The sequence below is a fragment of the Denticeps clupeoides genome, chromosome 7 (assembly GCF_900700375.1).
Source record: "Denticeps clupeoides chromosome 7, fDenClu1.1, whole genome shotgun sequence".
NCBI classification, from domain to species: Eukaryota; Metazoa; Chordata; class Actinopteri; order Clupeiformes; family Denticipitidae; genus Denticeps; species Denticeps clupeoides.
Window position 1 is genome coordinate 9,334,632 of NC_041713.1, and position 23,917 is coordinate 9,358,548.

Below are 23,917 nucleotides of genomic sequence, written 5' to 3' on the forward strand. Positions count from 1 at the left end.
AATATATGCACACATTTCCAATCATGTTTCCCAGTAGGAAGCAATGAAAACAGTGGAACCATAAATAATGCTATTAATGAGACCCGCACACATTTGTGTGAAGCAGAATTCGTGCCGTTAAATCCCTCTCCATCTTAATTCGTTAATAATAGCCGCGTGGACCGCGGTCGCCAGCAGTCAGATCAAGACATTAGTGCCTCCGCCATACATATGGACTCGCAGCGCAAGGTTATGACACAGTTCAAATCAATTCACCAGCAGCGCGCCACCGACAGCCCGACCCGCCTCACATTTCCACCGTGCGCGACACGGAAATGACGAGCTGCGTTGTGGGATTTAATCACAATAAATAATAATTTCAAAATAATAAAAATCCAAAAAAAAATCATCATTTAAATCAGATGACTTACCGAGATGATGTCGCTGGTCTCCACTTGAATTTACGCGAGAATAGAGCTTCCAAAAAAAGAGTGGGAGCTGGGTGGAGGAGAAGAAGAAAGGGAGAAAGATGAAATCATAATGGCTCGTCGAAAATTCAATACAGTGCGTACGACCTCTAGCAGACAAATCGAAGGAAAAAAGCAAATCCGAGTGTGGGTCGCCAGTGACAGGTAGTGTTAACCTTAAATTACTCTGCGTACGTATGGTGGAAGAAAAATCCAAAATCATCGAAAAAAGAAAAAGGAAATTCCCCAAGAGGCGCTCTGGCCAGGTTTATCGAAATCCGCGCGTAAAATCCCCGATCGTCGCTTACTGTGGAGCCCCGCTGCTGTGCGGGGAACGAGCTGCGTCTGCGATTTCCACCCAATTCATGAAATGCAATTAAAGCTTTTCATTCGTTGGCCTACGCTTGCGTTAGGTCGCATTCAAAAACATGAGCAGCGTTTTTGGAGGAAGAGGGAAAAAATAAAATAAAAGAAATTATTCCATTCATGGCATATTGTTGCATTTGCAATTGAGCTCAAAATTATTTGTTCGATTCGTGAGAATGTGCTGTTACTAATTGCGTTAAGAAATAGTGTTAAAAAAAACAATGGCAAAAGGTTCAGAGAAAACGCATGAAACAACTCACAAAATCTCCAGATAGGAAACCTTTCAACGAAACAAATCGAAAATGAACGAAAGTAAACGCCGAGGAAATGCGACGGTCGCGCAGAAAGCCATAAAATAGCCGCGGCGGCATCCTTGGGAGAAAAAGATGGGTTTAAAAAAAGCCGTCCTAATCCCAGACGAGAGCCACCGTGGACGAAAATGGATATATATATATATATATATATACAGTAGAGAGGGCCCGAGTCGAAATGAAATCAAATGGCCTTGCTGGTCTGCATAGCGGCGCTTATTAAAAGTGGAATAAAAACGTTCGACGCTCCCGTTCGCTGGCTCCTGACAGCTACCCCAAACACATAAATCAAAACGAGGATTCCCCGACCTCCCCGACTCTGCGGCCTATAGCGCCATAAAAGTTATTTATTGCGTCCCCGCACTCACGCACGCCGCTGGCTCGCGTCCATTCCCGCCGTTCCCGGCCTTGTTTTGAAAGCCACGCGGCGAGTTTTTTTTTTGGGAGATTGATTTTTTTTTTCTCAGATGTATATATTTATATTTAAAAGGAAAAAAACGGCACTGACGTCGCGCCAGCGACCCCGAGTCTAACTGGACGGACCTAAAGTTACCTACAAAGTGAAGGGCGCTCCAGCCCCCGCAGCCAGGCACGCCGCACGCACAGAACAAAGGGAGGAGGCAGCGCTTAGTAGAAGAGCTGATGAGCCAATTTTAGCAGGGAAAAACGGGGAGAATGGAGACGCGGAGCTGCACAGGGGGGACGAAGGAGAGAGAGGGGGAGAGGAGGGGGGAACAAAAAAAAATAATAAAAATAAGAAAAAAAACCCAGGCTAAAATCGGCGACGGAATTTTCCTCGCGAATGCGACTAAAATCCCGTCGTCGAGCGCGCGGGCCATCGAAGGACAATTTCGAGGGAACGGCACGGACGTCCGCAAGGCTTCGCAACAAAGGGTCTCCGGCATAATTGATAATAATAAAAAAAAAACTGCATATTAATGGAAGCCCGACGATTCAACCGAAAACGAGACAAAAAAAAAGCGTCAGTGTCGTGACGCGCACGCGAAGCGCCGCAACGTCCGCGTATGGTCCAACTTTCACCGGCCGCCAGTTATTAATATGCGAATAGATCTTTCTGTTCTGTTGTTGTTGTGGTGGTCGCCGCCGCTGCACGCGCGTTCTTCCCACGGAAGCCCGGACGGCCCCGCGTGGCGCGGAAACGGGGCTTGTAAACACCAGAGCGGGAGGAAGAGACGCGGTGGACGCGGGCGGCTTTTGACAGATTGGCGCCGGGTTTGCCGAGTGACCTTTCGCGCCGAAGAGCAATAACTCACCGGATTAATGATCAATCGGCGGAGGCGCTGTGGAATCCCTGCCGTCTAATGTCGTGGGCTTTTCTGGCACATGTCTACGTATCTATATAGATTTGTGTTTATGAATTAATCCCGGTCCTGCGGGCGCTCGGCGAGGCCGCGTGGCTGCATCGTGGGCCTTTTATCCCCATTTGTTGTCTAATTACCGGGCGGTCAGAGGCGGTGGGTTCAGAAGGCCCGGCTCCACGTCCAGAATAACGGCCCCCCGAATGCGCGCGCGTTCACGTGACGCGCATACGTCAAAACGTCTACCGCGACAAAGTTCATTCAGACGCTCCTCGTCCCGGGATTGATCGTCAGGAGAGAAAAAGAGAAGAAAAAAAAAAGATGGGGAGTTTTTGTCGTTGCTGTTGTTGTGTATGTTTAGTTATATTCCAGATTTTGTCGCCACTCTGAGTTTTGGCCCATTCGTCAGGGCGCCACCCATCAGCCTAGAGGCGTTTAAAAAAAAAAAAAAAAAGAGAACCCTCTATTTTCTCCCGCTATCCATGCGAAGGTGAGCTTTCATCGGGTCCATTCGGCGAAATTCCTCGCGCCTCGCGACGCAAATGAGCCCCGTCGAGACGCGGAGCGGCGAGGCCCACGACGCGTCTCCTTTTCTTTTCTTATTCTCGCGGATGACACGGGACTTTCAACGCCGCCGCTCGCCGAGATTGAGCGGTGGATACGCCAGGCCCTTCTGCATCCAATCTCTGCGCGATAACGGGAGGGTGGGAGAGTGGGGTGTGTGCGTGGGGGGGGGGGGGGGGGGGGGGGGGGGGGGTGAGGGAACAGGGGTTGGTTGGGGTGGGGGGTGGTCTTTTTTTTTTACACCCACGCAGATAGCCCTCCGCTAAAGATCTCCGGATTACAATTAAACTCTCATTTGAGCCTCGCTGACCTGCGCGTTATGGCGCTATCGATCCCACCGGAGCTGCCTGTCAGCGCGCATTGTGAGGGAGGGAAAACGCAGCTACCTGTGCGCCGCTGTGCACGTCTACCTTTTTTATTGCATTGTTGTTGTTTTTTTTTCTAAAAGACTCCTTTTCTATACCCACAACCCACGAGCCGCTGGGTAAATTTGTTTAAAAAGTCATGCATAATGTCCCATCCCGTTATTCCTACAGCATTAAACGGGGCTGGGGAGGGGGGGGGGGGGTCTGGAGTTGACAACCCATCACCACCAGCGTTTGAAAAAACCAGAGCTGCAGGAACTGAGAACGGCCGCCATCAGCTCTTTTTTTGTAGGGTGGGGAGGGGGGAGGGGGGCGCCAAGTTAATTTTTAAGGAGCCGCATTGCCCTCTTTGAGCTAATCTTTAACAGGCTATCAAAGAGAAGATGGTCAGGCTTGAGGGTGAGGTCAAAGTAACTTCTGCTCTGGGGCGGGGGTGTGTGTGCGTGGGGGGGGGGGGGGGTCCCACCCAAAAAAAGAAAAACTGCCAATCTCTCCAAATATGAGTAGGCCCATTGAAAGCGTTTAACAGAGCAGATGAAGAAAGAAGCAACTAATAAGTGTCCAGTGTTTGGATATTGGCGTCTACAGGGAACCCACTGGTCGCCCACGCAACGATCTGCCCGGGAAAGTCATCTCCGCTCTTTGACGAGTAATGGTGATCGGTAATATGATGGAATATAAACGGCGGCCTTGGTGGAGCGCGGAGCCCACGGGCCCTGACGCTTTGGAGAATTTGGCACATGCGCAGAACGGCCAGGTTCAATTCGAAGCCATCCAACGATTTCGCTGATCGCCTGACAAGCAATCTTGTTCTCTCCCTCTCTCTCTGTCTCTCTATCCATATTAGTCGGTGTACAGGACCTGAAATCAACTCAACTCGTTTTTTTTTTTGTTTTTTGATAGGTAGCTCGGATATTCATGAGTCCCAAGTAGCGCACATACAGCGAAGTAACGTCCAGAATGCTGGAGATGTGAGATGTGGCAGGCGTACCTGGCGTGGCCCAACTTGTGCAGTGCGTTTGGGGCGTTTGGCCGAAGCCAGTTGTTCCGCGGGAAGCGCTGAGCGCGTAATAACAAAGGGCCACTTGTAGTTGACATAAGGCGCCGCGTTTTGGGATTCCTGCGGTCTCCAAACGGGCAGTTTGTTCTCGCGCGTGGTCGTAAATCACGGGACCCACGCATCTTCTTTTAACACCTCGGACTAGCAAAGGACCCAGCCTTTCAGATGCGACTCGCCCGGCACGAAAGTTCCACGAAACTTCGTGGGGTTTTTTTTTTTTTTTTTAGAAAAAAAAAAAAAAAGCTACACGTTTACCGAGGGGCCTAAACGTTGTTTTTAAGAGAACCCGGGACTGGAAGGAGAGACCTGGGTTACCTAAAAAAAAAAAAAGAGAGAGAGAGAAGTAGAGGAAAGGGGGGAGAGAAAAAACTTGGCGAGCTCGGGCACACCCAAGGATGCCTCTGCCTGGGTCACACCGCGGATAATTAATGACTTGTCGGCAGAGCTGCTTGAGACACCAGGACGCGTCCGGCGCCCGGCGTCACTTCGATGCCTTACCTGATTTCCAGCACTTCTCCCGGGCCCCGGGACCAGCGTGGGCCGCGGCCGCCGGAGTTTACGCCGAGGACGCACATGGACTAATACGCGCGCGTCTCCTTCCCGGTGTCGTTTTTAACCGGGGGGGGGGGCGAATTCCGACGGGACGGGTTGTCATAAGCGATCGAGTAGACATAAGTTGGAAACTGGGACTCGGCGGGGTCACCCCCCCCCTCTCCACGGCCGAACCCCGCGCTTTTTGCGATCTTCTCGGGCGTCTCCTTCTGCAGAAAATCCACGCGGGTTTTGGCGAGGCTGACGGGACGCGCGGGGAGGAGAAGGTTCTTCTGGTCAAACAGTGAGGTTTTGCGGCGCGACCTGCGACCTGCGGTTCGACTACATATCGAGAGCCACCCCTCACTCCCACCCCCCACCCCCCCAATTACTCTGTTCCAACCAGAGATTAAACCCGAACACGGAACCGTTTAAAACGTCGAAATTCCGAGACCATTTCCTGTCCACGGCTCCGGTCACGGAGTTCATTTTAACCGCCCAGCGGCGCCTTTTTTGTGTCGATTAGTTTGCGCCCACACTACACGATGTCGCACTTTAAGGGAAGGAGTCACTCCTCTTTGTTTCCCTTTGTTTTGTCCGATGGACCTTTTTTAGTGCGAGCGCGTGTAATCTACCCACGCAAAACGTAATCTCACACGGCCGCCTACACACACACACACACACACACACACACACGCAGGTAAGCCAGTCAGACGGGAAGAATTTCAATTATCGCAGTTCAGGAGCGACGATGCTATCCGCGCTATTCTGAGGCTGCGCGTAAAAATAGGAGAGAAAGAAAGAAAGAAAGAAGACGAGACGGCGGATCCCGCGGAACATTTCCGGCTGGAAACTCTTATCGGCCCCCGCCACGTTCCCCGGTGCAGCCCGTGGACACCATTTCCACGCTCATTTTTCAAGCTCTACCAGTCGGCCCGTAATAAATTAGGCCGGGCCTTTCGTATCGATTTATTCGCAATCGGGCGCGCGCGCCACGCCGAGCATGGGGGACCAATGGCGAGCCTACAGATAAAGTTTTGTTAATTGTTTTTTTTTTTTAGTAATTATTATTTTTAGTTTTAGTTTTTTTTTTTCGGATTCGGCCCGAGGCTACGCGGCCCACGTTTTAGTTGGACGTTTTTGTCCGTGGATCTTGCACAGCTACAGACCGTTCGCGTCTTTGCTTGTTCCTGCGTTCGAGGCGCAATTGTTCAGATTCTTGGCTAATTGTTCTCTAGTTGCTGGCCGCGTTGTTTCATTTTATGACTTCGTTATTTGCGTAATTTATTTATTTATTTTATTTCCCTCTTGATGCTATGGCTAAAAACCGGACCCGTTACAATGCAGAATATATTCACGCCTAGATATATAAAGGTATTTTTCCCCTACATTTTCTCGTGCTCATTTGAACCGCTGTGATGTTCTGAACACATGGACGCGCTGTTTGTTTAGCTGTCCGCCAATTCATCACGGCCTTTAGGCAATAAAACCAGGTGGATCTCCAGAAGCTAAAAACGCGGTTTTCTCGTCCCACGGAGGGACACAACATGGCTGCCACGCATTATAGTACAGCTCCGTGGGACTGGAAAACCAGCACGGTCTGTTGAATTAAACTCGAGAAAAGACGATGATGGGGTTAATATGCATGCTCTGTATTACAGGGAAATGGGGGGGAAATATTACAGTTTAACTCGAGGATTCCATCACGTTGCCACTAGACAGTTCAGCTACTAATACCACGTGATCGTTGTTTTTCGCATTATTGTTATCAAAACTGTTATTAATATTATTATTATTTGACGCTATTTTGGTGTGTTTGTTGATGCTTTTCACCCGTGGGTATGGTGATATCGTGGCTTATACCAACGTGACCCTTCGCGAATGAAAGGTCGGCTCTGTCGCAAAATGACGAAACAAGATGAAATGTCTGTTTTTTTTTTTGTTTTTTTTTTTCCAGAGTATGATCCTCTGCGCGAGACTCGCCTCCCCCACCCCCCTCACGTCCACAGAAACGAGCTCGGATATTGTTTTTGACACCGCGCCCGGCTATGGAGGAGCCCGCCGGAATTATGCGCTTCGGGAGCGCTGCCCCTCGCCGCCGCGTCCATTAATATTTGATGGGAGCCGCGGAGTTGCTCTAATTTTCCTGCACAAAGGTTTACGCTCCCGAGGCGGCGGGGGGGGGGGCGAGTCACTGTAAATAACGCGGCCCGGGGTTCCTGTGCACTCCGTCCAAAGGCTCGACGAGCAATTGCTGTTTTATTCCTATCATTATCGTTCTTATTATTGTTATCATGGGTGCGCACGTGATACATGATAATCACGTTATGAGAGGATTAAAATACATTAAATAAAATGTTGTTTTTTTCCAAGTATCACCCTCGTGTCGAATCGTTTTTTTCTGGTGTGGTTTCGCTACCTGTGCGTAACACCCCCTGCTCCTAGACACACACGCACACGCACACACACCCACGCCTGGCTCACACACCGTCCAAGCTCAGGTGAAGACCCCCGAAAAGCAGACCAACCGGACACTCGCGTCCGTTCTGCGTGCGTTTAACAAACCACACCAAAAGAAGAAGAAGAAGAGGAAGCTCCGGTTCCAAAGCGCGCGCGTATCGGTGCTAAAGCGCTTCAGCAAGGCCGGTTCTTCTCGAGGAAGATCTATTCAGCCCCGAGGAGGAATTTTAAAAAAGCAGATCCCCTCCTTCCGCAGCGAGGAACTGGGCACAGGTGCTCCAGAAACACCCCGGGCGCGGCGGTCTCGGGCGCATTCCACGACCTTTCCACGCGACGAGGCTCTCCCGCCTCTCCACGTTCAAACAAACCTCCCCTTTAATCGGCAGCCGCGCGCTAACACGGTAACCCGAGACCCGGAGCCACTCAGCCTTCATATTAGCCGCTGATCCATTGCCCGTAAATCGGCCGCGATCATCAACTCGGGGCGGGCGTGGGGAGGGGTGGGTGGGAGAGAGAGGAGGACTCCCCCAGAAAGAGGAGACCTCTCCCTCCTCTCGGCGGCCCCGGCACCGCCGCGTCGCCCGTCACGTTTCTTACGTCTTCTCGGTCCTCCCCGGGAGCGGTGATTTATCGCGGGGACGGTCATAAACAACACGAGTCCCTCACAAACACACAATGGCAGCCCCGCTGCCACACATATCACTATAAATCAAGACAAGTAGCTGAGGAGAGGAGAAGATGGAGGATGGAGCGTGGACGTGGACTACATTCACACCAAACAACAGCATATGCATGTAGACGTGCGTATATAGAAATCCATACGTTGAAAATGTGAGTGGAGTGGGATGGTCACGGTTGCACGCGAGACAATGGAATGGGGGGTGAGAAAAACGCGCGAGGTGACAATGCATGGAGGAGATGAACGCCGCAGCTGTATATTATAGTAATTGTTATTATGATTATTATTATTATTATGGATATTTACCACCACGTCAGAAACGCAAACGGGACGCGCACGGCGAGGCGAACCGGCGTACGCGCGCGCGCGCGTGTGCGTGTGGAAGTGGCGTCCCCCGCTTCCGCTATACTCACGGTGTCCACGCGCCGCGGCGCTCCCGTCCGGCGAAAACTGTTTCGTGAGTGTGGGTTTTTTTTTTTTTTTTTCCTCCTCTTCCTCGCTTTTTCCCCCCTTCCGCCTACGGGGGCTTGTTTTTAAAAGGACAGTTGAATTTCACGTCAGACACGGGGAGACCATGTCTGCGATATTCCTGACGAATACATATCTATTCTGCAACCACTGCATTAATTATTTAATGAATCACGTGACCGGGGGAGGGGGGTTGGAGGAGGAGGGGGGGGGGGGTGCGCCCGCTCCTCGCGAGCTCGCGGGACCACTTTGACCCAGCGCTACAGAGGAGCTCATAACTCCAAAAATTCATTCATATTTCTGTATAAATACGACACAGATGTGTATCCGCTGTATATAAAATCCGCGGCGGCGACTACCCGGCGCAGTGACGATTAAAATTATTAAATTATGAGCTGCAGGGTAAGTGTCCGCAGTGTGGGAGTATAAAACGAGTCTATTTCTTTATGGTTTTCAATTTTCTTTATGGTTTAATTTTTTTTTTGCATTTTTACTACGATTTCGCTACGAGTGCGAAGGCTGAATTTAACCGAATTTTACAGGCACGTGGGCTTTATTGTAAACGTCGTTTTGTCGAGTTTACGCTTCTGATGGGAATTAAACTTGGGAAATATATATATATATATATATCTGTATTAAAAATTATTTTCAAAAATGAATCGTTGCATGTTATTTTTTTTTTTCTCATGTTATGGATATCATTACACCAGCACGAGACGTCGCTCCATAAAGCTCGACACTGTGCACTGGGAGCACCGGCAACGGGACAAAGCTGTTCCCCCCAAAACGCCAAGCTCGTGAAAGAGCTTGGCGTTTTGGGGGGAACAGCTTTTTTGAACAGTGAGGTTTTATTGGGTTTAAGTGGCAGCCGGCTTCCCTCCGAGCCCCAGAAAGTCCACTTTAAGGCAGGTAGCAGGCGGCTGCGGAGTGGATGGGGAGTGGAGACCCTGCCGAGAGCTCTTAGCAACAATAGTGGGTTTTGCATGGAGGCAGAACAATAGACCTGGGGCGATGTCAGAGCAAAGTCGAGCGAAGACTCCTGAAGGTCAAACAATAGGCGCTCTTGGTGGGACTCGGAGTCTCCGCGAGCGAACAATGATCACAAACTTATGATCATCATTATTAATATTGTTATTGCGTTCCCTTTCCTTGCCCCCTATGCGGATAACGCACAGAGGGAAATAACGCAACATTTACTTCGAAATGAGGTAAACCGGAGTTAAAGCAACCAACAAAAAGCCGCGATGGGCTTCGGTTGAAATGCCCGCCGACCGACAGAAAGGCAAACATGTAACGCAAAAATTCGTTCATTTCCACCTGCCCACGCAGAAACATTTTATTACCCAAAGTGTAATAAAATGGCGCAAAAGTCGCTGAAAGCGGTCGTAACCTCTCAATAAACGATCGTTTCATTTAACGTGCGGGGGGGTGCACATGTACACACTCGTGTGTGTGTGTGTGTGTGTGTGTTCAGCATTACCGTTTGCAGGGTGGATTGTAAATACGTGTGGCTTTACTAAACACACACCATCATCACCGCCAACACGGACTGCAGCATTGATAATCTCCCCACATTTAAAAAACACAAATGAGAGCCGCCGTGACCCCCCCCCCCCCCCTTATGGCGAGTAAACAGCAACGTTACAGCACGATAAGTCAAATATTAAGCTAACAGAGGCGCACTCGTCGCTCTTCGGCGAAGATGGAAAAGGCGCCGATCGCGCAAACCGTCACCCCGCCCCAAACAAAGAGCGGAATAACGTGTAATAACAGTAATAATAATAATAATAATCACAATAATAAGAAGAATAACTGCATAATAACACACGTTACATGTTACCGTTGTGAAAAAGAAGCACTGGTGATGGCAACATTTCATGACGGAACGTTTCTTCTCGTCGCTTTTATGAAACCCATCACGAACGACTATGGTAGAGCTTTAAAAAACCTTACATAAACCGAAGACTTGCGCTTTTAGTAGTAATTATGGTATTAGGCGCATTTGCAAAAAAAAAAGAAAATTATCGCTTATTGGATATTAAATAAGATTATTTCATTTTATTTAGGAACGATTCCTTTCGCCTCTAATCTAATGTCATTAATTTCACAACAGAAGATTACTACAATTTAAACCCATGTGTGTGTGAGTGTGTGCGTGTGTGTGTGTGTGTGTGTGTGTGTGTGTGTGTGTGTGTGTGTGTGTTACACTGATGTTTACAGTAATAAAACACACTCTGGGTATGGTCGGCTCATCAAAAACTCCTGCTTAAGGTACATAACAGCAAAATGACAGCGGGGCGTGTGTTGCCAGGGGAGTGTGTGTGTGTGTGTTTGGTTGGGGGTCGTTCGGCTTTATTTAATATGTCTGTACTTAAAAAAAGAAACGAAAAAAAAACGATCTTTGGCCCACAGCCTCGGGAGCGCGCTGCCCATATATCTGCGCCGACCGACCTCCCATCATTCAGCGCGCCGCCTATTTGTTTCGCAATTAGCGGCGCGCGCGCGCCAGAACAGCAGAAGCGGGCAGGATTTCCCAGCAGCCCTCGGAATGTCGAGCCAAGCGGCCCGGCGCGTCCGACACATTTCAGTTTGTGTGAGAAAGAGAGGGAGAGAGAGGGAGGGAGAGGGAGGACGGGTGTGGACACGAGGTCCCGGCTAAAAAAGACGCCACGCGGGGATCGTATTCACGGGCCCGCGGGTCGCGAGTTGGCCGACACGCACGGCGTCGGGGCGGGAGAATCGATTGCGTCGTCAATCTCGGCGCGCACCGGTCCGAGGGCCCCGTTAAAACGGCGTGGGCGGGGACGCGCGCTTCTCGTTAAGCTCCCGCGCGTCCACCCCACGGTGCCCCGAGGTTACAGTGACCCGGGCGCAGTGTTGTGACTGGGGAGGTAACGCGGAGCGGTGTCCGGTCTGCGACGGGTCAAGGGTTTAGGGGAGGTGGGGGGGTCAGTCTCTGACTTCTCAACAGACCTAATCGGTCAAAGAAAGAAAAAAAAAAAAGAAAGAAAGAAAAAAAAAAAAATCTCGTGTCCCCTGGTTGAACCCGGCCGGTGCCATTTTGCTGCTCGCTGCAACCATCGATTTCCTTCCCCTGCAGAAACCAGAGCTTCTCCCCTACCGCCCAGTCCCACAGGTCCACAGAGGGGACAATGACCAGTGGCCAGAACCGGTGACCTTTCTTTCTTTCTTTCTTTCTTCCAGATACGCGCTAAGGCTTAAATATTGATTCGAGACGCGGTCGCTGTATCGGAAGAGCACAACGACCGCGGGGGGGGCGCCGTTGTTTATTAATGAACTTCTCTCCTCCTCCGGCGGCCCAACCTGTGAGCGCGGAGCCGGTAAATAGCCGGTGGCGGCCGGAGAGGCTTTATTTAAAGCCGCCAACTTTATTTAAACGCGTCCATTAACGGCGTCGGGTGTGAATGATCGGTACAGTAGCTGAGGGGTTCGAGTCAGCGCGGTCTAAATATAGGCGCTCCCAAGTGTCTCTCTCTCTCTCTCTCTCCCTCACACACACATTAAGAAGACATATGTAGACAAGCAGCAAATTGCAACACCGCCGTGCGCCCCTCTACACACACACACGCACACACTCCAAGCCAATAATCCACAAGTTCCTCTGTATCAAGAAGAGCCATAAAAGTCAATCTGCGTCCACAGCAAACGTCCATTTGGTGGCCGGCTGTGACACCCGGGGTCATAAAGCCATAACCCCCCCCCCCTCCTTCCCCAACACCACCCAAACCAACCAAAACGTAAAGAGCCATTACCTTGCCGTCGGCCATGATGCGTCCCGCGAAGACTCGCACTTGCGTCGCCATTTTTTATGTGGGTTGGTTTTTGTTGTTCGTTCGTATTTGGATTTTCCTCCGGTCGACAAGAGGAGGAAAAAAAAAACTTTCTGGGCGCAAGAAAACAGAAAAAAGAAGGTGGCGTGGTGGTAGCAGGGAGGGTGAAGGGGGGGCATCTTCAAGTGTCCTCCAAGACTCGACTCCCCTCCCAGCAGAAGGTCCGTGCAGTCCGCGCTGCTGAATGACAATAGAAAAAAAAAGAAAAAGAAGAAGAAGTGTGTAAAGAAAAGCGGTGATTAATGATTTTTCTGTATAATTCTCGCATTTTTCTTGGGGGCTCCGTCCGCAAATAATGGCGATGAACTTACGGCCCCTTCTAAGAAATCTGCTCTTTCCTATTCACCCCTGGGTGACAGAAGGTCTTTTTATTTATTTTAGGGATAAGAAAGGGATTCCAGAGTGCACAATGTATGAAACGCCGCGTGCAAACTGTTTTTTTTTTTTACTAAGGTTTTATTTCGTCCAGCGACGATTCCAACTGCACACGCACAAAATAAATCGGAATAAAAGCACTACGTTTTAACACCAAATATTTTTGTGTTATTATTCCAGTTATGGTTTTAGAGTGAAGGTCACATTATCTGTCTATATTTGATTAAAACATCCACGGCTGGGACGCGAAGAGCTGGATCTAACGTCGCAGCGCGGTTTTCGCCGTGTGTGTATATATTATATATTATTATATATATAATTTTTAAAAATCGTAGACTGAGCATGTTGACCGAAACGAAATTTAGGCCTCGAAGGCCCGACTCTGCAGATGCATTTCACAAAATAAAGGACAGAAAACAGATTTATGGGCCGGTTGGCTGCTCCGTCGGTATCAAAGGGACGAGTAATAGAAAATGTTCTATTGTGCCACGGAATGCTACCAGACCAATTTGGGGGGGCGCGATTTTTTTTATTTAAAGTTCAAACGCCGGCAAAAAAACTGAATGTTATTTTCTCCTGCTCTATATTTTTTCGATACCCACTCAAAGAAAAGAAAATGAAAATTAATACAAGGGCCGCGCCTTCCAAAAGAAGCCATTTGTCTTCTTGATTATCTATTTGGTTGTCAGGGTTTGAGCTATGGCACAGGCCTGCTCTTTTGTAATATATATAAAAACACACACACACACACACACACTTACACAGCGCACCGGTAAGAGAAAGAAAAAAACAGTTTTGAAAAAATATTAGGACTCATTAAAGCATTACGAGCCTAGAAACTATTTAACATTTTTTTAATATATATTATTATAAAACTCGCGCCTTTTTTATTTTCTCCTATGCACCACCAAGCAGCGGGCGCGGGCACCGTAAAATTAACCAGAGAGAGGGGAGGGATACGAAAGGGCTCCGTGATTTAAAACGAGATTACAAGGCGTAATGTACCGGGATTACTCACGGCCGCACGATATAAATCACGGAGCGAGTTTTACGGGCTACGAATTAAAAAAAAAAAAATAGAAAATAGATATGAAAAAGAAACCAAATCACACGCGGACGAACAAGAACGGTTCGGCGTGGATCACCGGCCGTTTTCCCCTCTGTGACGCGGGACGGGTCGTCGCTGGACAGAAGGACAGGACACTCAGGGGGAGAAAAAATTTAAAAGAGATGCTGTTTTTTCCGCCGTTTATTAAATTTCTATAGCTATTTACAAGTAACAAGATAGACAGAGCAAAGGGTGAATAGGGAAAGGAAGCTGGAGACATACAAAGCTGGGAAAAATATACATTTCTGATATTTATCAGCGTCAGGACTGATCTTTGGAATGTAAAAGAAAAGAAAAAGAAAGACACAGAAGGCAGTAAAATAGCCAAATGGCACAGGGTGAAAAGACAGAGGAAAGGGACAGAGAGAGGCAGAAAGGGGGTGACAGAGACGGGGAGGTATGTGCGCGAGTTTATGTGCCAGTAATGGGCTAAAAAGAAAGTTTTTTTAAAAAATATTGTGTAATTCAGTCATGCAAATATACGCACCTATTCTCTCTCTCTCTCTCTCTCTCTCTCTCTCTATACAAGCCGTCTGACGCTGACTTACATTGCATTTCACTTTATACGAAATGAATAAGTACTTATTGCAGATATTCGTCATGTAAGTCAAATCTATCACTTCATAGAATACAAAATAAAATACAACGGAGGAAAAAAACATAATTGAGGTAATTCTTACTGATGCAGTGCTAAAATGTAATGGTTTTTTTTTATCTCTGTACCGGATATTATGTCTCTGGGGTGCATGTCCAGCTCAGTTCAACTGTAATAGATTTATAATAATAATAATAAAAATAATGACGCCCGTTCCCCGGTTTAGTTTCAAATACATGAATCCACATATTGAAATGCAGGGGATGGGCCAATGATAAATAGTTAAAAACAAAAAAAAAACTCACAATCATTCTCAGTCCTGTTGGCATCACCGCTTATGAAGCCTAGGCCTCAATAAAATAAAATAAAAAAATAAAACCCAACAAGCAAAACACTCATTCTGTATAAAGAAAACTTCATATTTGGATATGCATGTTCGGTTGGATGTTCGAGTGGTTCGAGTTTTTTTTTTTTTTTTTGCTGAGGAAGAGGCAGATAGAAACCAGGAGACTCATTTATTAAGCAGAGCGCGCGACGTCGAGGTAATGGCCAGGCCCACGGTTCATCCTTTGTACCGCAGAGTAAACATGACAAATGGGGCCGAGTTTGGCGTGATTAAAGATGAAGCGCGGATCCATCTTCACCAAATCTGAAAACTATCCGCCGCCTTCTGTTCTGATGGAGGGAGGCAGAGCGGCTGAAAAAAAGAGAGGGAGCCGGACGGAGAGGGGAAGACGTCTGTGGAAATGTTTCTGCCGGGAGTCCTCGTCCTCCTCGTCGCCTCTTCTTCTCTTATTCAGTCTCGTTTTTAAACGTTGTTCATTCCTTGACCCCCCGACCCCCCCCCCCTCCTAGTGCAACATTTTGTACGTGAATTAAAGGAGACTGCGAGGAGGAGGGGGGGGGGGCGCTCCGCCAGAGAAACGTGGATCCTTCCAGAGGTTTCCAAAGAAAAGTGCGTGTGTATCTGGGTACGGTTGGGTGTCTGGGTGGGTGCGTGGAGGGGTTGGTGGGGAGGGAGGGGGGCGGCTATAGGCTCGGGGGTCCGCTGCTCCGGTTCTGGGGGGCGCTCGGGTTTGTGCTGGCGGAGCAGCCGGACCGGATCTTCGTGTTGGGCAGCTTGTGGTCCTTCTTCCACTTCATGCGCCGGTTCTGGAACCAGATCTTGATCTGGCGCTCGGACAGGCACAGGGTGTGCGCGATCTCCACCCTGCGCCTGCGGGTCAGGTAGCGGTTGTAGTGGAACTCCTTCTCCAGCTCGAGGACTTGCTGTCGCGTGTAGGCTGTGCGCGAGCGCTTGGGCTCTCCCCCTGAATAGTTCGGGCTGACTGTGGAAGGGGTGGGAGAGAGAAGAAAGGACGGGTTACTGTATAACCGACCACGGACCCCAGGAGAACCCCACAGCCTTCAGAAACGGACAATGAGCGCGACGCGCATTGTCCCGGCAGCACAACGGCGCGGCCAACAATGGCCTGAACTCGGGGCTGACCCGTAATAACCCGTAATAACCAGGGCAATACAGTCTCCACCGCCGACATACGGACCGTGAACGCATATTGAGCGAAATAGATGTCGTCAGAATTTTTTTTTAAAGCACTATATGAATAATATTATCGTTATTACTTTAATTATCCGGTTCGAAATGGGGCTATAAGTGGCGCGCGCGGCGATTATTGCAGGATTATTACAGCTCGACGCTCCCACCCCCCTCCTCTCCCCAGTCGAGTTACACTGTTTGCCTAAACCATTAGCGTTTTACGGTGCCCTCCATAAATATGAATCTTTCAGCCCCCATAAAAACTTCTCTCACACACGTCCACACACTCCCTCTCCCCCAGTCTCTTTACTCGGACAGCGAGGGAGGCGACGGAGACGGAGTGCGAGTTTTTAATCCACGCACGGCTACTTAGACTCGAATTACGGGCGGCATAAAACTTCCCCACTCGCGTGCGGGGAAATTTCGCGGGGAAAAGGGGGGGGGGGCTCCGCGCGAGGTCTCCGGGAGAAGGCGCTCGGCGATGGAAGCGCAGTAAAAATTTATGGAGGGTGTAATTATATCGCCCCGCAAACAGCCGCTCGTAAATCTCCGCCGAGGGAGCCGCTCCGGCCGCGGCGCTGCGAGTTCGAGCCACTCACCGATGTTCACGTGCACCTTCTTCATCCACGGGTACACCACGGGGTCCTTGCGCGAACCGGCCGACGACGCGCTCTGGCCGACCGGGTTCTGGCCGCAGGCGGGCGGGGGGCTCGGGCTGGCGGAGTCGCAGTGACGGCTCGGCTCCGGGAGGGGGGTGGCGAGTCCGGCGGCGGGCAGGACGTGACCTCGCGGCGACACGACCGCGGCCGCGGCGGCGGCGGGCTGCCCCGGACCCTGGCACGACGAGTACGGCGGGTAGAGGGGCTGGTGCGCGAAGACGGGCTCCTGCCGCTGCGCGCTGTAGTAGTCCGGGGAGTGACTGGGTAGGTAGTCGCTCTGGGAGTACTCCTCGCAGGGTGGAAACTTCGGGTCCACATAGTTCGAGTTGATCAAATACGAACTCATGGCCATTAATTTCTTTGAATTGCACACAAAATATACGAAAATTTATATCTATCGCTGTACGCGTTTTTCCTGTTTCGCTGAACCCTCCTACTTTCTGTCAAGTGAACAAAGTTGAGGGTCCATGTGACGGCGCGAGCCAATGGCGTCGATCCTCGCGATTCCCGGATAAGGAAATGGGATTAAGCGCGGCGGGTCCCGACCGGAGTCTGCGCGCGGAGGGCGACACGCGAATCTTTCATACTCGTGTTTTTTTTTTTTTTTTAGTTGTTGTTCTTCCTTCATACACCGGCGCGCGCTGGAGAGTGAAAAAAAAAAATCACAACAAAAACAACAACAACAACAACAACACGGACGTTTAAAAGCTTTATCTCCAGATGCTCGCGTGGGCGATTTACGCCCCCCCCCTCCTTCCTTTCTTTGCCTCCCTCCCTCCCCTCCCCAACCTATTCCGCCCCTAGACCCTCTCGGGGTATTTCGGTATTCGTGTTCTCTCCTCTTTTTTTCTCCTCTCTTTCTTTTCTTCTTTTTTTTTTTAATTCCGGGGAAAGTGATGCAGCGATCTCTCCCCCGCGCGCACGAGAAGCCGCGGATGTCAGAGATGGATCTGGGCTCGTTCGAGATCGATAGAAAATTCATCAACTAATTCAGGTTACGAAGCCCCCTAAATCACGGCCAGGGCTCCGCGCAATTTAAGCAGGTCGGCGGTCCGCGCGACGATTTTGCGCACCTGCGCGGCGACTAAAAGCCCGCGACGTGTCCCCAAACGAGCCTGGAAATCCCGGCCAGGAAACGCGAGAATGTTCTTTAATAAAGTGTCGGCTTAAAAAAAAGAATAATTTAAAAAAGACCTGCAGCTTTCGTTCTTTTAGCTCGTGAAACAGGGGTTCCGTCTCTGGACGTGAAAGATGACTCGAGAAGGTAGAGATGTAGCAGAGGGAAGAGTAGAAAAATCGAAACTTCGGCGAACGAGCCGCGTCCCCTCCTTGGCGTAGCGTTTGTGTCAACTACATACTCCCCTAGACACGAATTTGTGACCGTGTGTCGTTTCACACAAATCCGGATCTACAGGGTATATATAGATGACAGGTATCTCCTCCGGACCGGCTCACCTGGACGGTCGGGTCGAGGTGCGACCTTCCCCTCAAGTGCACGGCCATTGTCTGGGGGGAGGCCCGCGGGCAGGAGGTCAGAGAGCTTCCAGGAGGCTGCTCGGCGCCCCGAAACGCGATTCATTTATTACTTATTGTCTATTATTGGGTGACCAAACGATAAAGAAGAACGATAAAGTGCTCAGGTCCCCATTTTCTAGACATTTGCTTGTTCAGGGGTATCAGTCATGTCAAAACCAAAATCAAAATTGTACTTTTAAAAAAAGGGTTAACTCTAAACGCAGAAGCCTGAAATGAGGTGAAGGCCTTAACAGAAGCTGAAAGAAAGTGTGAGTGTGTGTGCGTGTGTGTGTGTGTGTGTGTGTGTGTGTGTGTGTGTGTGTGTGTGTGTGTGTTTTATGGCAGGTCATTCCACTTCGCATCTGGCTTTCCAACGCTGGTCAAACGGAACACATTTCCGAAAGGGGCATAAAACCATAAAACACGCGCACAGGAATAAACACAAGAAAGACCTTCTCACGTTCTCGCAACACCAAAACAAACATTTACGGCCATTTCACACCAGCTCCGTGGAACGGTCGAGTCCACTTTAAAACGACGGGAAGAACCTCCAGTTCGGCCGCTGGATTACACGCCGAGAGCTTGAGAACGCTGAATTCAAAAATACGCTCGATAAGGAACCGATGCGTCAAATGAGGTAAATAAAGAAATAAATACGCACACACGACACACATCGACGTAGAGTAACAGGAAGGTGGCGCAAAATAACAAGCGACTGATATAAACGGGGGACCCTTGATCAGAGATAATGAAGTCAAATCGAGAAGAGAATCAAAAATGTTCATAAAATTGTGAAAGTGCTGGATGTGAAATAACGACAATAATATTTCGCTTTAATGCTCAAACCGCGCAAGTATTCCAAAAAAGCCACCAGAGACACATGAATGAATGAATTCATGCAACTGGGGGGCATAAAACGAGAAAAAAAAGGCAAAATTGGGTGCAGCCCGTGGGTTTGAATGGCTGAAATGTCAACGTGTTAGAGGTTATAAATAAATATTTTATTAAATACGTTGTTTGATCACATGACTCATTCGATTAAGCTAAAAACGTCTTGCGAGCAAATATTCAATATCAACTTTCTATCAGATCTATCAGAACCAGATGAAAACAAATTCCCATCAATTTTCTATCAAATTTCGTTTCGGTTTTTAGAACGTTATTCTTTTGTAGCACTGTAACAACGACAATAACGAGTCCCTATATGGTGTGGCTTCCTTTGTTCTAAAAATAGCAGCGAATGACGCATCATAAATATTTACAAGCAAAAAATAAAACACACACACAAAACAACCAATAAAACGCACAATAAAAACCGTTAACCCTTGAAACTGAAAACGATATTAAATCATTTTTTTTTCATTTAATCGTTTTGTCTCTGTATCAGTAATATATCAGTAATATCCGCAGCACCCCTAGCGTTAGATCGAGTGCTTCGTTCGGCCTACAAATTTCGGTACAATGTGGGGATTTTATTCACTTGTTTTCACTGCAAGCTCCCAGATTCAAATAGATTTGCATTGAATGGAACAGTGTCGGTGTTCAAAAACACCCAGACGCGTTTAATCAAATGTAAAATGCTGAAATGTTTGGGAAATGTTATTATAATGTTACTGTGACGTTTCGAATGTTTAAAATGTTGCTCTAAGGTTTGCTGGTGCGGTTCAATAGCGAGAGAAAGTTCAGCCCCGCTGCCCACTCTAACCCTTTCACCCCCCGGAGTCCCCGACCTCGCCTTCACCCCAGCGACCACCCCATCTAAACCGCCATCTGCCCCGTGATGGGGTTAATGGGCACATCGACGGGCGTCCGGCGCGCGGCGGCACCGACCACGACCGACACCGCGGGGTCCGGACTGGCACTCGGGACTGTTGGGGTGGGAGGAGGAGGGCACCCGCGGACCCACTGCGCAGCGCGAGCACGTGGTCCGCCCAGGCGCGCACCTGCCGGAGATCGCCGTATGTAAATGAAGCGCCGGAGTCGCTACTTACTTCTCGCGCGGAGCGTCCCGTCCCGCTCGTCGCTCCGGTTCGTGGCGGGGTCTCTCCCCCAGAACCCACTTCTCTTGTTCCCCTAGCGCGGCGCCCCGAGCCCCTCCGGCCCCCCTTCTCCAGCGCCACAGGTTCAGCCCGCCACGGTGACCTCGCCGTGATACCTTCGCGCGTGAAAACTGCTCTCCACTTCCGCGGATCCGCTCCAGTTCTGCTCCGACAACCTCGGCGACAATGGCCAGGCGGACACGAGACCTTCCGGGAGGGATGCGAGCCAATCTCCGAGCAGCGCGCGGCGCTCACCGTAACAGGCAGAACCGAAATAAATTACGTTTAAATAAATAATATTAACAACGACGCGACTTTTAGGAAAGCACGAGATCCGCTTCATCGGCCGTGGCGCTCTTGCAAACCAAAAAAAAAAAAAATACGACAAGGAGGAGTATAGGACACCGCCTGACGCGACCCTTTCCAATCCTACACACCCTTTTTTTAAAATCATTTAAAACCTAAATAACCAAAAAAAGGCGACAAAAAAGCGAACCTCGAACCGCCAACGCGGCCGGCGCTTCGCGGCATTTTGTCGCGGGACGCGTCACGTTTTTTCGTATTAATCTCGCGCTCTTTGTTAAACAGCGAGGCGTGTCGGGAGTCCCGGACATTTTAATATTTGTTAGACGCGCTGACCGCCGGTTCACCCCGAGTCCGGGTCTCTCCCACTCGCAAAACGTGTATAGCCGCGCGCGGTCACGTCGAATTGTGCCCAGGTCATTACTTTGAAGAAAAATGGCTTCGGGGAGAGAAGAAAAGAAAAGGGGGGCTTCATTCACAACGCCGAGCAGCTCATGCAGAAGGCGTTCTCTTCAGGTTCTTTTGTGGGACAAATAAAATCTCAATAATAACAATTAAAGAAGAAATCCACACGAATGAAAGTGCGGGCAGAAAGTAAATCGTTTTTTTCCTCTTTAAATCCTATAATACGAGTTTTTTTTCCACAGTAATAAAATTAAAAACAGTTGAACTGACCTGGGCATATCGTGCCTTTTAAAAGGACGTTTGTCTATATCTTTTTTTTTTACAACATTCTACAATTTTGAGCTTTTGTGTGTTTTTTTTTTTTATATATTTCCTTCTTATAACGATTTAAACCCCGGCTGATGTCCAGATATTAAAATGCACGACAGTGCACTGCCAGGCAACCGCGGGCCTTGCAATGGAATTGAAATTAATTCAGTGAACTCTGCCTGAACCCCAATAGGGACGCGTTTTCTAATACAATTACTGAGCACTCACGCACTTTAGACTCCTTTTTCCTTATTTTCTCTGAATTTATTTTGCAAAATAATCCTGCCAACCACGTCGTTATGAATTTTCGTGTTAAAATTCAGCATTCACGCTCAGAACGACGTCAGGTCAACCCCGTCAGACTCGGTTTTGTCTTCGTTTCACAAAGACGATGTTGTAATATCTGTAAGCTGACCTAGGAGGGAAATTTGTCCTTTAAGGTTCTGAATTTATTTGGGGGTATTTCATAAACCTCAACTGGAGTAGGGTTCGTTGCTCGGGATCGTAAAGCGATTTTTTTACTAAAATGGTCTGATCCTTTAAATCATTGTCTCAAAATATATAAAATGCTTGAACTTTACACTTCATGTTTGTGAAACGTCGTGAGACTGCTGTACAGTTGCGATGGGAACAAAGATTCCACGGAGTCGGTGCTGTTTTAAGCAGAAGCCGCCTTTCCGAAGCTTCGATACGATTTTCTTTTTCACGACGTGCGTCATCGTGCGTTAGAAAGGGCAAAAAACTCCTTGTTGGCTTCGAACTCTAATTTAAAGAAGTGTGTGCAGAACACGTCCCGTAGTCTATATGTATTGTGCGTTCATTTCGAAGTGAAAGCGTATTTATTCTTCCTCAAAAAGGAAAACGTAACGTTTGTATTAATAATAAAAAAGTGAGGCGTTTACGCAACATTTCCACCTGCTTTACTCCGCGCGGCCATTTTTCTCAGCCTCACGCTAGAGAGAATGGGTTCTTCTTCTTCTTTTTTTTCTGCACGAAGGTCAGCCCTCTCTCTCCTCTCGCTATCACTTCTCCCATCCCTGCGGCCCGTCACTCCCCTCTCCTCTCGGCCCCTCCCCTCCTCTCTCTCCCACTTCGCCGTTGACGTCCAGGAATCGGTCTACAGTCGACAGGCAACAGCCGAGTCACGCACGACGTAAACTTTTGACCCCTCAACTTCGTGACCCCGCGAGGCCACGAAGCCGCTCTAACGAGGACGGGTCCGCCTTCGCGCGCTTCGGGGAATACGTGCAGATGGCGGAAAAAGGGAACGGAGGTGGGGGGGGGGGTGATTCGTCCAGAACAACGCCAGTGACTATTTGGCTCTTCGGTTTACGAACACGAGCCGGTCGCGGAGGACGAAACGAGCTTCTCCGTTTCCGTCGTCTCGGGTTTGAGTTTAAAATGTAGAATTGTTACGCGCGTAATCGTTTCGGTACGAGGGGGAGACGGTCAACACGCCGCTTTTGTCCACGGACCGCCGGGTTTTCGCTCTCCGGTGAAGGCAGAGTGGATCTGCTCGAGCTGTGAAATGGTCTAAGGCGGGCTCTGCTGGCGAGGCGCGGGCGGTGCAGCTTCTCAAAAAGAGCTCGCAACTGTTCAACACCAAGCAAAAAGAAAAAAAAACAACACGATAATAATTGTCGATAGAATTCGTTAAGTCTTTGCAATGTGATTAAGCATACGATTGTTTGGCAATTACTAATTCTTTTCTATTTACTACCGAGAGCCAATCTGAAAAAAACATTCATCGAAAAAATAAAGAAAAAATGACGTACATTTAATGGAGCCCTGCCTGAGCACAAAGGCTGTGAGAAACTGAAAAGTTATTGCAGTTTTTAAAAACAATATATATATATTTTATTACCACGCATAACGAAAATTCGCACAAAGCTCCGTATTAATCCATTTGAACACATTATTTAACATACTATTATTGCTGTTCATTTATGTTATCGTTTTTATTTTTATTATTTATCATAAAAAATGTCCCTTAAATTAGTTAAACTGCTGTTGTTATTTTTTTTGTTGGGACTCTTTTATGAATAGGCATCGAACAGTTACTTATGCTGTGCGTAATTTTAGTATTTAGCGTTTCATAATAATTGTTTTATTTTCTGAAGTTTGACTACTTCATTTTCATACACCGAAACAGCGTGAAGAAAGCAGACAATTTCAACCTGGCTAAATCGTTTTTCCGGGAAGAAGAGCAGGCCCGCGCTTTTATTACAGTGAAACGGTGTCGGCGTATTTCAAATGTCGCTGAAATCGCCGATTGTGACCGATAAACGACGGCACGCGCGGGAGCGCGCCGCTCTCGGATCGAGGATGTTTTCTTTGACCGACCGCGCCGGCGTTACGCGTACATGCGATTCGGATGCAAAGGAGGAAAGAAGGAGGAAAATAAACACAATCTCGTTCGACCCCCTTTTCACCTTTTCGGGAAAAAAAGAGAGAGGGAGAGAGAGAATGAGGGGGGGGGGCACCCCGCTGCAGTGTCGCGCGCCTGCGCCGACGCTAGCGGTGCTCGTCTGCTGACCTCTGGATGATCCCGCGCCCATGCATTATGGATGAGAGATGTGCGCGCATTACCCCTATCAATATGCAAAACGCATTACGCGGTTAAAATGACAATTTAAACGTTAGAAATGGGAG

The 23,917-nt window shown here is 48.8% G+C and overlaps 2 protein-coding genes across 5 annotated transcripts in view; both read right to left on the bottom strand.

Moving 5' to 3' along the window:
* Positions 1-23,917, bottom strand: part of hoxb3a (homeobox B3a) — a 47,659-nt gene that overhangs the window by 9,020 nt on the left and 14,722 nt on the right. For 2 of the 4 annotated variants that reach the window (XM_028985146.1, XM_028985147.1), the window contains exons 2-3: positions 12,343-12,600; positions 411-477 (exon numbers count right to left, since the gene is read on the bottom strand). The gene's annotated coding sequence lies outside the window, so the exon portion shown is untranslated. Of the gene's footprint in view, positions 1-410; positions 478-12,342; positions 13,011-23,917 lie in introns of those variants that run through there. The other 2 variants (XM_028985148.1, XM_028985149.1) reach the window with 2 other exon arrangements.
* On the bottom strand, positions 14,961-17,278 carry hoxb4a (homeobox B4a). The gene is made up of 2 exons (XM_028985175.1): positions 16,635-17,278; positions 14,961-15,826 (listed from the first exon to the last, which is right to left on the bottom strand). The coding sequence occupies exons 1-2, from the start codon at positions 17,044-17,046 to the stop codon at positions 15,528-15,530; spliced, it is 711 nt and encodes a 236-aa protein (XP_028841008.1). The 5' UTR covers positions 17,047-17,278; the 3' UTR covers positions 14,961-15,527.